The sequence below is a fragment of the Macaca thibetana genome, chromosome 16 (assembly GCF_024542745.1).
Source record: "Macaca thibetana thibetana isolate TM-01 chromosome 16, ASM2454274v1, whole genome shotgun sequence".
Lineage (NCBI taxonomy): Eukaryota > Metazoa > Chordata > Mammalia > Primates > Cercopithecidae > Macaca > Macaca thibetana.
Window position 1 is genome coordinate 35,459,808 of NC_065593.1, and position 14,573 is coordinate 35,474,380.

General features: G+C 39.5%; 2 protein-coding genes across 4 annotated transcripts in view; one reads left to right on the forward strand and one right to left on the reverse strand.

Moving 5' to 3' along the window:
• The window catches only part of SKA2 (spindle and kinetochore associated complex subunit 2), a 976,874-nt gene that overhangs the window by 446,762 nt on the left and 515,539 nt on the right, over positions 1 to 14,573 (forward strand). The gene's annotated exons all lie outside the window — the stretch shown is intronic.
• The window catches only part of CLTC (clathrin heavy chain), a 75,325-nt gene that overhangs the window by 46,890 nt on the left and 13,862 nt on the right, over positions 1 to 14,573 (reverse strand). For both annotated transcript variants that reach the window (XM_050764648.1, XM_050764647.1), the window contains exons 2-3: positions 3,880 to 4,087; positions 707 to 975 (exon numbers count right to left, since the gene is read on the reverse strand). In XM_050764648.1, coding sequence (XP_050620605.1) covers positions 707 to 975; positions 3,880 to 4,087 — 477 coding nt within the window. The remainder of the gene's footprint in view (positions 1 to 706; positions 976 to 3,879; positions 4,088 to 14,573) is intronic.

Sequence of the window (14,573 nt, forward strand, 5' to 3'; positions counted from 1 at the left end):
AAGCTTAACATTAATGTTTAAAATGTGCCTCATATACGTCTTAAACAAAAAGGTACAGAAGCATTCATTTTGCAGTAAATACTCCATAATAAATCCCAAATCATTCTTTTTTTTTTTTTTTTTTGAGGCGGAGTCTTCACTCTGTCGCCCAGGCTGGAGTGCAGTGGCACCATCTCGGCTCACTGCAAGCACCGCCTCCCGGGTTCACGCCATTCTCCTGCCTCAGCCTCCCGAGTAGCTGGGACTACAGGCGCCCGCCACCGCGCCCGGCTAATTTTTTGTATTTTAGTAGAGACGGGGTTTCACCGTGTTAGCCAGGATGGTCTCGATCTCCTGACCTCGTGATCCGCCCGCCTCGGCCTCCCAAAGTGCAGGGATTACAGGCGTGAGCCACCGCGCCCGGCCTCCCAAATCATTCTTACAGAAACTCAATTTCTACTCAATCTCCACAGAAGAGCTCAAAACGCTTGATAAGAGCATTCTGAAATTATATGTCAGTATAGCAAGGGAGCGAGGAAGGAAGAAAGGAGGGAAGGAGGGAGGAAGGAGAAGAGAAGGGGTGTGAGGGAGGAAAAAAAAGGTCTTCCAAAATAAGTGAAATTCAACAGGATTGAGTATAGAAAGACCTAATCTCAAAATAAAACTGCATTCTGGGCACCACAGTTTTCTAAACCTCTTCTTTATAAAAAACTAGTTAAAATGTTACCTGTGCAGATATACCAGTCAGAAGTAACCACTTTTGTTTTGCATCTGTACGGTAATTGATAATCTGGCACCCTGCAAGGCTAGAATGGCGATCAAACATTTTCACTGGCTGAGACTCTCCTTCCATACTCCAGTGATAAACTGCATTATCGGTAACAAGAGCAACCGTATTCAAAGAGATCCATTTCCAAAAGGTGACATCATCAGTCATAGTATGAGCCTTCATTTTACTTTTCATTTCAATGTTAAAAATCTGAAGAGTTTTCCCAGCTAAAAACAAAATCAAGAATTATAAATCATTAAAAGCGTAAAGTTTAGAATGAATACCTACCTAGACTAGCTCTGTAACTTCCAAACAAAAATATTTCTATTACGAGACTAATAACTACAGGAGTTGCATCAATACAGCAGCAACCATTAAAGAGGTAACAGCTAAGACTAAGCAATCTACATCTACATTTTAAGCAAAAACTGTATTACCGCTAATAAACACACTTTAAACAGTATGACTTCCATGGAATTCTAAATCCCAACTTAAAGTAAGTCTAATGAATAGTTTTCTTAACAATAATTGAAAACAAAGCCGTTAACTTCATACTTGTAATTAAGTATGTTTACACATAAACTTAGTTGCATCGACACAAGACAAAGCAACTCTGATAACAAACACGTAGGGGAAAGAAAATGTACTTTTTTAAAAGCAGTCATCTCTCATCCAAATAAATCTTGTGGAAACTGCTTTTTACAAAGAGGATCTGCTTCAATTCTGTCTTGTTGCCACTAGCACATAAAAGAAATGCATGCTACATTTAACTGGCTTAAGATAACAAAGGGAAGGTAGAGGTGCTGGAGGAAAGGAAAGGGAGACAAAGGAAGAGGATAGTTTCAGATGCTGTTAATATACGGGAGGTAAGAACAAAGTTCAAGCTTCATCCAACTAAGAAAGCAAGGATTTAGTTAAAAAAAAAAGGATGAAATTTGCCTTGAGTGTTAAGAGTCACCAAGTCAGATGCAAAGGCTTGTACTTGTAATTTGAAATCCATCAGTTCAAAATGTGATTTGGTATAAATTAATAGAGGCCAAAGTCCACAACTATCACTAGGCTATCAAGATTAGTCTTTAAAGACTAAGAAAAACACCATTCCTGAGACACAGAGAATCTGGCTCCTGAAGGACCGAAATTTTAAGATTCAGGTGCTGGGGCGACACAGAAGGGGGGCAAAACATATAGCTTTGTACTACAACCCTCCTTACCACATGTGCAAAAATTTCTTTCATAAAATGAAGAATGTTATTCCCATCCCACACAGTATGTAAACCACAACCAGACTTGAAAAATTGTGAGAGTTACAGTCCTGTTTATAAAAAGAAGCCAAGAGGTTCAAAACTGGCTTCAGAGGGAAGCAGGATTTTGAACTGACTGACTTTCCTTTGCTGCCTTCCTCAATCCCCAGATTATTCGGGATTGGAGTATATATATAAGTGTAGTGGTTTGGGGAGGGGGACAAGAGATGACAGCTTGACTCCATAGTGCAGACATATAGGGACAAATCTATGATGCTATTGTACAATGCTCCGAAAATATTTTCAATTTATTCTTTTCATAGAACAGGACAATAACTAACACAATCTAATTTAAGATAACTCACCATCTGCACACATAAGAAAGCGTTAAGAAATGTGATAAGATAACAATAACATTAAAAATAGAAAAGAATTTTGGCAAAATTAAAATTATGGCCTTTTAACAGAGAGGTATGGGAACTGCTAAAGACCTGAATTTAAATTCTTTAAAGAGTCTGAAGGAAGCTTAATACCCTAAATAGAAGTAACAGAAGTAAAACACTTACTGTCACAAAACATCTGGTCCCATGTGAAAGCTGGACGATTTTTCCTTGAGATGAGATGAGCTTCTATCTTAGATATGTGATAGTGACTTATGTGTTTGAATATGCTAGTCCTACCCAACCCTATTTACTCTCCAACTAGTATTATTACTACATACAAAGTTTAAATCATGTAAAGCAAAGTCAAAGTTCGGCACCTCTAACAACTCAGTCACAAATTTATCAAGAAATTACTGGGAACTTGAACTTTTCTTCCTTCTATCAAAATGAGAAACAAAGCAAAAAATAGGCAATCAAATGCCTTTTCAAGAGTCAGTTTTTCACCGAGCCCTCTTAAAAACATCTGTTTTAACGGGTCAATTAGTCTCATCCTAAAGTTCAAAGGAATACAGGCTCTCTGACAGTCTAAGAGTCTTTGAACTCTGTTTATTCTAAGCTGCACAGTTCCCTTGTTGGGACAATTAAAAAGTTAGTCTGAATAAACTCAAATACACTTCACTCAAGAGCTTTAATATCCACCTAAATACAAACACACTTTAAACAATTACTGTAAATTCAAGCCCTTTCTAGAACCCAATAATCTAAGTGAAACACAAGCCTGAAGTACAAAAAAAAGCACAGAATCAAAGGCAAGTTTATTATCATACAAAATTCTGCCATGTTTAGGTGCTAATATTAGTAAAGTATGTTCTATTCCAGAATATGAATCACTAATTTGTTTCCTCCGTAGACAGATATGTTTAGCACAGTCTTATACCAGATACAAAATATAAATGCATTTATTCTAAAACTTAAAATTATTCTAAGTAGATCTATGTTAAGATATTCCACAGATACATTCCAAGTAAAAGTCATTAAAGTGGTTTAAATCAAGTTCGGTATCAGCAGATCAATCTTCTTTAACCAAATTTAATCAATATACTTAAAAACGTAAACTCTAGTTATTGCACTTGCATAAATACATAGGAAGAGTTGGCTGGGCGTGGTGGCTCACGCCTGTAATCTCAGCACTCTGGGAGGCTGAGGCAGGCAGATCATGAGGTCAGGAGTTTGAGACTAGCCTGGCCAAAATAGTGAAACCTCATCTCTACTAAAAATACAAAAAAACTAGCCAGTGGTGGTGGCAGGCATCTGTAATTCCAGCTACTCGGGAGGCTGAGGCAAGAGAATCACGTGAACCTGGGAGGCGGAGGTTGCAGTGAGCCAAGATCGCACCATTGCACTCCAGCCTGGGCGACAAGAGTAAAACTCCGTCTCAAAAAAAAACAACAAACAAACAAAAAAACAAACAGGAAGAGTTTTAAGAAAAACCGACAATTTTTTATACCTTTCAGTGCAATTACTTTGCTAGCTGGATTCATGATGGCGCTGTCTGCTGAAATTGGTCTTCGAATTGGATTACTTGGGTCATTCATATCAATGATTACCACCTGGGCCTGCTCTCCTACTTTTTCTCTAATGCAGATGAATTTGTCAGACTCCATAGTCAGGGTACTGAAGCCAATGTTTGCTGGGTTGATACCCAGGTTCTGGAGCTAGAAAATATAATAATAAACCATGTTACCAAGTGTATTCCAAAGAGTTGACATTCATATATGCTCATCAACACAAATCCTCACTTAACATTAATGCTTCAAGGTCACAATAACATCTACATTATGTTAATTAAAGTGAGACTATTAATAGCCAAGTATTGGACCTTCTCTTCTTCCAACAAACATGGCATTCAACTGTTTCAAATAAGAGGTAGAACAAATACAGATGAAGTTAAAGGAAAGAGCAATATCTGCAAGGCAGCACTCATGGTTCAAGCGATTTGAGGTAATTGAGTTTCTTGATTTATTTTAAGACCTTGGAACTACTGGACCAGTCCTCTCTTACCCCCCTTAACATGTAGCTGTTATTTGTTCACGCTTCAAGAATCTGAAAAATTAAGTTACAAGCATAAAAAGATTTAAAATGTCACAGAGTTCTTGATCTAAATAAAGGAACTTGAATAGCAAGAGCAAACAAGTTCTAATTCTGTGCAAAAAGTGCCAAAACAAAGATATGTAAGAGGGATCTTGTCAAAGGCTACACAGCTAAAGCAATGTGTTCAAGGGAGGCAGGCGAGATAATTCTCAATAGAAAGCGCATGTGGTAAAGCACAGAGGTGTAAAAGTGTGGTTGGCTATGGGAACTACAAGTACTTTTCTAACACTATCGGCTTGAGGGAGTACAGAATTAAGGTTAGAGAGATGAGCAAGGGCCAGACTGACAAGCTAAACATACCTCAGTAAGAATCCTGAGTTTATTCTACAGGCAAAGGGAGCTACTTAAGGATTTTAACAAGGAAAATAATGGAATTAGATTTGCTTTGTGTACTCAGAAAATACTAAAGTATCTGCTAAACAAATATAGAGGATCTAAAGATGGTAGGTCTTTGCAAACCAATTAAGCATGTAAGAACAAAAGTCACCAGTTACTAGGAGGAAATCTCTACCAGAGTGGGTTATTAATACTCTGGGTGACTAACTATGGTATAACAGATTAAGTCCTACTAAAAGAAGCTACAATGGAGGCTTTATTTTATTAGCCTTGGCCAGACTAGTTTTATCCCCCTTTCCTCCAAGGATAATAAATTCACATGGTACAAAATACACACACACACACACACACACACACACACACACACCCCAGAAAAGAAAAAGCATGGGAAAAAAAAAATCCAGTCTTTCTGTCACCCTTGTCCTCTAGCAATACAGTTTCCCTCCACAGACACCACCACTGTCACTATTATCTTATGGACTAAACCAGCAAAGTTAACTGTATTTTATTTAAATTCTTTTGTCAAACTCTTCTGCTAATAGTGCTTAAACATAACCAGGCCAGGCTCTGAATAAGATATAAGACTACAAGGCTACATTTTACTTTCTCTTCACTCTTCTATCTCAATTACTGCTGGTATTGAGTTATAAATGTTGTAACTCAGTTATAAAGTGTAGTTACAGTAACTCAGTTACTGAATACAGGGGCAAGGAGTCAAACAACTGTCTAACCATTACTACAAACATCGTAATAAAGTAGAAGATTAACCTGCTTTACAAGCTCAAGTATATGCTGTAATGCAAGGCAAATACAATAGCTTCAAAGTATGTAACTTACATTTACTTATAGTAAAGGCTTATAAACCATTAATTTTAACTTCTTCCTGACTTTAATTTTTCTTTTGAGACAGGATCTCATATCTATTTTTCTGAGTAGAGGGTCCTTAGACTCGTTAAGTTTAATTGATAATCAGCCTTTCCAATAATTGGAGAAAATATTCCAGTGGGCTCATAAAGTTCATAAAGCTATAAACCTAAAAGCAATTAAGTTATCCTGTAAGAATCCTAAGCTACCCTGTAAGAATTCTATGTTTCTAAGTCTCTACCAAGCCTTCACCTAAGGCACTGAGTTTCACCTGTCACAGTTTAAGTCCCACAGTGTTTGAGGAAGTCGGAGTAAAAATAGTGTTAGTCAAATAGTGAAATTAAATTCAAAACCATGAAAGAAAGTTAACCACAGACACTACTAACTGAACCCCAAATGATTCTAACAGATTCCTTCCTACTCCTCAACTTCAGAGGCAGGTGGAAGATGACTTTAAGAAAACACTATCAGAAAATAAAGAGGAGGAAAAACGAAAGTCAAAAACTTGTGTTTCCCATTCCTTGTTAGATCCCCAGAAAAAAAGCAGTAAGAAAAACACGTTGCATCAGTTAGCAATTACCTTCAGCCTCAGGGTGTTTTACTTGTAGGAAAAAAACCAAAGATTTGGCCTGGCACCTTGGTTCACACCTATAATCTCAGCACTTCAGGAGGCTGAGACGAGAGGATCACTTGAGCCCAGGAGTTTGAGACCAGCCTGGGCAACATAGTGAGACCCCATCTCTGCAAAAACTTTAAAAAATAAGTAAATAAAAGATCTAGCTTTAAAGGGACAGAACTGCCTGCAACCCTAATCTATGTAATCCTTATATTACTTTCTCAAACACATGCTACCAAGAGAGCTATGCATATATATTTTTGATCTCCTTCAGGAATGTATTGGTACTACTCAAAATAATCCATGTGGAAAAGACATAAATCCTTTATTCAAAAAACACAAAATTAAACAGGAGAAAAGTGACAAACTTTTTTTTTTTGAGATGGAGTCTTGCTCTGTCACCAGGCTGAAGTACAGTGGCTCGATCTCAGCTCACTGCAATCTCCGCCTCCTGGGTTCAAGTGATTCTCCTGCCTCAGCCTCCTGAGTAGCTGGAACTACAGGAGTGCGCCAATGCACCCAGCTAATTTTTTGTATTTTAGTAGAAATGGGGTTTCACCATGTTGGCCAGGATGGTCTCGATCTCCCGACCTCGTGGTCTACCCGCCTCAGCCTCAGTCTAGACAAGAACAGAAAAGTATCCTGTAACATGTAATTCCTTCTTTTCCTCTCTCCCTCAACCTCTACTAGTGAATGTAGTGTTATTCTACTATGAATGCAGTTATTAGAAAAACAGTGATATGGGTTACTTCCCTAGGATTTCTGTCCCTGTTTGAGTTAAAACACCAGCAAACATGAACATAATTCTAAAGTTTCAAGTTTTTTTTTTTTTTTTTTGAAACTGAGTCTCATTCTGTCACCAGTCTGGAATGCAGTGGCGCAATCTCGGCTCGCCGCAACCTCTATCTCCCCAGTTCAAGCGATTCTCCTGCCTCAGCCTCCCAAGTAGCTGGGACTACAGGTGTGCACCACTATGCCCAGCTAATTTGTGTATTTTTAGTACAGACCTATTCCTACTGGCTAACAGAAGGTTAAATTTGCTTCCACCTCTTCAAATAAGGTAGGTAAGATTGTTTTCCTTACTGATGTTCCTTGCAAATGAGAATGTTTAGAACACTCAGCAATTCTTCCCGTATTTTCCTGTTATATATTCAAAAGAGAAATATGCCAAAGCACACAATAACAGGACAAGTCACTCTCATTAACTGCCAGTCTGGTTTAGGTATACCCTTACAATAGGAACATATAACAGGGTTGCCAAACTATATAACTATGTCTAGTAATATCAATATAGATTAAAACTTTTAAAATGCAACACATTTTAAAACAGGTTTTATTTTCAAAACAGCACATACTAACCATAAAGTATTCTCAGTCAGTTATAAAGGTGTGATGGTATATAAACTATACCACAAAAACTGTATTTTTATTCTTTATTTATTGAGACACGGTCTCGCCTTATTGCCCAGGCTGGAGTGCAGTGGTACCACTAAAGCCTCAACCCTCCAGGATCAAGTGATCTTCCTACTTCAGCCTCCTCAGTACCTGAGACTACAGGCGCCACCATGCCTGGCTAATTTTTTTTTTTTTAGAGACAGGTTCTCCCTATGTTACCCAGGCTGGTCTCGAACTCCTGGGCTCAAGCAATCCTCATACCTCGACCTCCCAGTGTTGGGATTACAGGTATGAACCACTGTGCCCAATCAGAAACTGAATTATAGACTATGGAACTAAGCACGGATAAAGTCAAAGGACATACCCAACATTCTCTATAAATTTGCAGGTATTTTCAGAGGACATATCTGAAATACATGTAGTATATCTGGATACATGTAGTATCCAAACTACAGCTACATTTTATTATCCTCTCAATCAGCAAAATGTAGTATATTTGGATACATGTATCCAAACTACAGCTACATTTTATTATCCTCTCAATCTGCAAAATGCCATTAGTGTTGAAGCTGGGGATATCCTATTTTAAGACATCCTTGGAAATTCCTATGATAAAGTTTTTTTTAGCTTAAAAGAATTCTAATTTTGCTGTTACAAGAATATGGAGTCAGTAAACTAGGGTCCAAAAAACGGGCTTGTTTTTTTGAATAGTTATCATGTGCATACAGTAAAGCACTAAAATCTCACAAAGGTTATACTACGAAAAGTCATCCACCCCATCTTTCCAGTAATACCCTTCTCCCCTAAGCAATTAGAGATACTTTTGCATCTCAGAGCTATCCTGTAGCATATGAAAGTATGTATTTCCTCCGCCCTTTTCCAACAGAATGGCACAAGACACAAAAGTATACAAATAAACTGCTTCCTTGTTTTTACAGAAAAGCACCCAAACTTTGTAACTCATTTGGTTTCCAGATTAGATTTTGGCCTGCAAGTGGCACCTAAACCTGGATCTAAAAAGGTAATTAAACAAATTTATTCCCTATTTATTCTTTAAAACTCTGAAGTACCCTGGAGTTACATGTTACAAATGATTTTAAAATGCTTCCTTTCCCTGGCATCTCCTTCCTTCTCCATTCCAACTTCCATTAACAGGAAGAGGTGGGAAGTAAAAGGTAGGATTCTGTTTTTATAATGAGAAAATAGTACTTCGGGCCGGGCGCGGTGGCTCAAGCCTGTAATCCCAGTACTTTGGGAGGCCGAGGCGGGTGGATCACGAAGTCAGGAGATCGAGACCATCCTGGCTAACATGGTGAAACCCCGTCTCTACTAAAAATACAAAAAACTAGCCGGGCGTGGTGGCGGGCGCCTGTAGTCCCAGCTACTCGGAGGCTGAGGCAGGAGAATGGCGTAAACCCGGGAGGCGGAGCTTGCAGTGAGCCGAGATCGTGCCACTGCACTCCAGCCTGGGTGACACAGCGAGACTCCGTCTCAAAAAAAAAAAAAAAAAAAAAAAAAAAAAAAAGAAAGAAAATAGTACTTCGGCTTCCCCATAATCTAGAGCAGGGGTCCCGAACCACAGGCTGCGGACCAGTATCCGTCCGTTGCCTGTTAGCAACTGGGCCACACAGCAGGAGGTGAGCAGCCAATGAGCAGGCATCACTGCCTGAGCTCTACCTCCTGCCATTTCAGCCGCAGCATTAGATTCTCATAGGCACGCGAACCCTATCGTGAACTGTGCAGGCGAGGGATCTAGGATGCTCACTCCTTATGAGAATCTAACTAATGCCTGGTGATCTGAGGTGAAACAATTTCATCTGAGACCATCCCACTCCACTCCCACCCCACTTCCACCCCCAATCAGTGGAAAAATTGTCTTCGACAAAACGGGTCCCTGATGCCAAAAAGGTTGTGGACCACTAATCTAGAGAACAGAGGCTGTGTTTATGTTTCCTCATCTGAAACATCTGAGATGACATTATATATCTCAGAGGTGTGAAGATTTAATGTGAATGCAAAGAACAATGCCTGACATCTAACAGCTCAATAGATACTGCCTTTTGTTTCGGTTTTTTTGAGATAGGGTCTCACTCTGTCACCCAAGCTGGAGTGCAGTGGTGTGATCATAGCTCACTGTATCCTTAAACTCCTGGGATCAAGCAATCCAGAGCTCACTGATATTAACTATTAACACTGATATTAACTATATACAACGTATCAGTACTTTAAGCCAGCTCAAGATTAGCTTTTTTGCATTTGCATTTTACTATCTGCTTAATTCAGCTGTCCATAGGTTGGCTGAAACTCTGGAGTGAATTTCTTTCAACTACTGATAATAGATTTGTGGTCTCTGGCTGCTTAACTGACTCGGACACTACGAAATGCTTTTTTTTTTTTTTTTTTTTTTTAAAGTTTGTTTTTGTTGGGGAGGTGAGGAGAAAAGAAAATTACACTTTAGGACTTCCAATTCTTTTTTTTTCTGATACAGGGTCTTGCTCTGTTGTGGCCCAGGGTGGAATTCCGTGGCCCAATCATGTGTCACTGCAGCTTCAAACTCCTGGGCTGCTTAATTCAGCTGTCCATAGGTTGGCTGAAGCTCTGGGTGTGAATTTCTTTTAACTACTGATAATAGTAGCCTTCCAAATAGATGGGACCACCCATACGCCACCATGCCCAGCTAATTTTTTTTTGTTTGTTTTTGTAGAGACAAGGTAGCACTTTGTTTCCCAGGCTGGTCTCCAACTCCTGGGCTTAAGGGATTCTCCCGCCTCGGCCTCCCAAAGTGCTGGGATTACAAGCATGAGTCACCGCGCCAGGCCAAAAAAAAAAAAAAAAAAAATTTTTTTTTTAAAAGAAACTTCAGGTTGGGTGCGGTGGCTCAAGCCTGTAATCCCAGCACTTTGGAAGGCCGAGACGGGCGGATCATGAGGTCAGGAGATAGAGACCATCCTGGCTAAGACGGTGAAACCCCGTCTCTACTAAAAATACAAAAAATTAGCCGGGCGTGGTGGTGGGTGCCTGTAGTTCCAGCTACTCGGGAGGCGGAGGCAGGAGAATGGCGTGAACCCAGGAGGCGGAGCTTGCAGTGAGCCAAGATTGCGCCACTGCACTCCACCCTGGGCGACAGAGCGAGACTCCATATCAAAAGAAAAAAAAAAGAAGAAACTTCAGAGACGTAACTGAAAGTAACGTGATCATTCCTGGATTCTGATTTAAACCAAACAATATTTAGGGACAACGAGAAAATATGAATATGGACTGGTTTTCTGATAGTTCTTAAATATCAGGGCGCTATAAATAATATAATAAGAAAATGTCCTGGCGAGATGTGGTAACTCATTCCTGTAATCCCAGCACTTTGGGAGGCTGAGGCGGGCGGATTACCTGAGGCCCAGAGTTCAAGACCAGCCTGGCCAACATGGTGAAACCCCATCTCTACTAAAAATACAAAAACAAACAAAAAAAATTAGCCAGGCATGGTGGTGCGCATCTGTAATCCCAGCTACTCGGGAGACTGAGGCAGGAGAATCGCTTGAACCCAGAAGGCAAAGGCTGCAGTAAGCCAAGATTGTGCCATTGCACTCCAGCCTGGGTGACAAGAGTGAAACTCCATCTCAAGAGAAAAAAAAAAAAAAAAAAGAAAGAAAGAAAGAAAATGTCCTTATTTTCTACAGATGCAAGCTGAAGTATTTACAGGTAAAATATGATAGCCTGAATTTACTTAAAATGTTTAAGCAAAACAAACAAAGACAAGCAAATTTACAAGACTGGGCATGGTGGTTCACACCTGTAATCCCAGTGCTTTGGAGGTTGAGGTAGGAGACTAGCCTGAGGCCTGGAGTTCAGTTCGAGACCAGCCTGGGCAACAAGGGAAGCAGAGGTTGCAGTGAGCCGAGAGTGCGCCACCGCACTCCAGACTGGGCGACAGAGCAAGACTGTCTCCCCCAAAAAAAAAAAAAAAAAAAACCAAACAAACAAAAAAACACATCAGCAATGAGACTCAGAAATCTACGTTGAATGCTCATCAGTTTTTAATGGTTTAAACTTTGTTTTTCCTGTCTTGGTTTTGAAAATATACTCCATTTGATTGTAAATATGGAAAATGGAAAGGGAAAAAAGTATCCATCCTTACTTGAGAGGGAGCAAAGCAGCATGCCTAGGTGCTACCTGAAAGGTTAAGGTGATTTAACACACATCAAGCTCTTAGTGTGGGAGCACAGAGCACTCTATTATTTGATGAACTTCTAGTTCTGGGACTATGGTATTATAATATAGACTGTTCGTAGTTTTGCTCTTGTTGCCCAGGCTGGAGTGCAATGGTGTGATCTCGGTTCACAACAAACTCCACCTCCCGGGTTCAAGCCATTCTGCCTCAGCCTCCCAAGTAGTTAGGATTACAGGCATGTGCCACCATGCCTGGCTAATTTTGTATTTTTAGAGAGATGGGGTTTCTCCATGTTGGTCAGGCTGGTCTCAAACTCCTGACCTCAGGTGATCTGCCCGCCTCGGCCTCCCAAAGTGCTGGGACTGCAGGCATGAGCCACCACGCCCAGTCGATATAGACTGTTCTTAAACAGACTGTTTTTGGCATCATGCTACTGTTATATACTCAAACCTTACCTGGGCTAATTTGCTTTGTTCACATGCTCCTAAAGACAGAATGGGGAAACCCTGATACATCAAGGAATCAGGAAACTTAGTGGTGTTGCATGAGCATCTTAACAGAATATATTAGTGATCAAACTATGAAAATATTGTTAAGAGGAGCAAAGAGGCCATGGTCCTATTGATATATTTAATTCAATACTATATACATTAAGGGCAGAAAATGCTAGCTTAAAACGTACGACCAAATAAAATCATAATTTTTTCAAGGCCTAATTCTTTAACTACCTAAAGACAACTCTCCATTAGCACCAAGGCGCACTCTCAGCAATCATTCCAATCTATCTGTTTGTGCCTACAGACACCACATAATTAAAGGAGTAATAGATTTGCTTTGAGCATACTAATTTCAACCATCAGTTCTCACATTTGATCAGTTAAGAATAAACTCATTGGAAATTGGCTTCTCTATAAGTATACCTAAGAGTTTGTTTCCTAATGAATGACTCATAAACTTGTAGTATAACTCATTCACCAGCTGTATCAGCTGAAAATCAAAATACATGAAAACCAGTTTATGACAGCATTACTAAGGACTTATGTTTCACAATTATTGCTTGGCTTCACACTTTCCAGATCCTCCTTGTTTCATCTAAATAGGGAAAATGTAAAGGAAGTATGTATGAGCTACTATATTTCAGATGGAGCAATTTTCTGCAAATGAATTTTGTATCTTACCAAGGACTTTAGAAGTGTTACCACTATAGAGTTAATAGGTCAACAATCTGAGAGACCTGATGATATTAGTATGTCATTCTGATACCATTAATCTCTCAATACAAGAATTTTTAAGTCAGTACTTAAAGATTTGGTTAACTTCCTAACCCAAGTATTTCACTAAACATAATTTCCTTTAAAAGCTCCTAAACATCCTCTACCTTCTCTAGTATCAATTACGGTGAAAAAAGATGCTGACAGCAGTCACTTCATTGAGCCCTTCCTGGAAACTAGCAGAATGTCAAATAAAAACTGCAGTTGCTGTATTCTACAGGAAATAAGAAATGCTGAGAATGCAGCATTCCTTTAGTTCTTCCATCAACAGGATACCAGCCACTCTTTTCTGTAGGCTCCACAGATTTCAAGCAACAAATAAAAATGCCTTTAATGCTTGCTGTCCCCACATTTAAACATGTAGTTTTTTTCTACTCCATGTTAGCCTTTGAGAGAATCACCGTCTCTTAGAATTTTTGATTCTGGTCACAAACTCCAAATTTAAGCAATATATTCAGGAAGCATCCACAGTTGGAGAGAGGTTGTCAGACTATTAGCTTTGGTAAACTACCAGGAGGCTCAAAGACAAAGAATTTTTCCTACTTGTAATCAATTGCTGATTGGAAATTTTCAAAAACTTTATATTTAATGCATTCTTAAAAAAGTATTCCAACAATTACATGATATCAGATCAATTAGGCCAATGTTAACCAAGCTGCAGGGAAATACAGGAGTTTTTATGCCCCAAATCTTGGAGATGGATATGACTTACCAAGATTATGCCCCTGTGTAAATGCAATTCAGCAGCCCAAAACAACCAAATGCTGCTACCATAGCTACATTCAATGGAAGGGGCGAGAAGTTGTACAGAATATATCCGAACCTACCATTCGAAGAACCAGAAACGGGTTTACTTTGAGGGTTCAAGGCCAGGCACAATGGCTCATGCCTGTAATCCCAGCACTTTTGCAGGCCAAGGTGGGAGGACCTCTCAAGCCCAGGTGTTCAAGACCAGCCTGGGCAACATGGCAAGACCCTGTCCCTACAAAAAATAAAAAAACTGGCCATGTGTGGTGGTGTGTACCTGTAGTCCTAGCTAGTTGTTTGAGTCCAGGAGGCAGAGGCTGCAGCGAGCTGTGATTGCACCCCTGCATTCAGCCTGGGTGACAGAGCAAGACCTCGTCTCAGAAAATATATATAATACTTATTGCTGACTTAGCATAAAGGATGTTATAAATGAATGTAACCAGGCAGACATTAAAGGCTTGGTTTCCTGATAAGAATAAAACGTCTGGACAGTCCCCTTAATATTCAAGTTATAAAGATCCTTGAGAAACTTCATTCTATGACACAACTTCCCAGCGACTTCACAAATATAAATTTAAGTGGGAGTCTAGTATTACATTCCATCAACCCTATCACAATTATATATATTCATGTATCTTTCTACCCTATACTGAGGG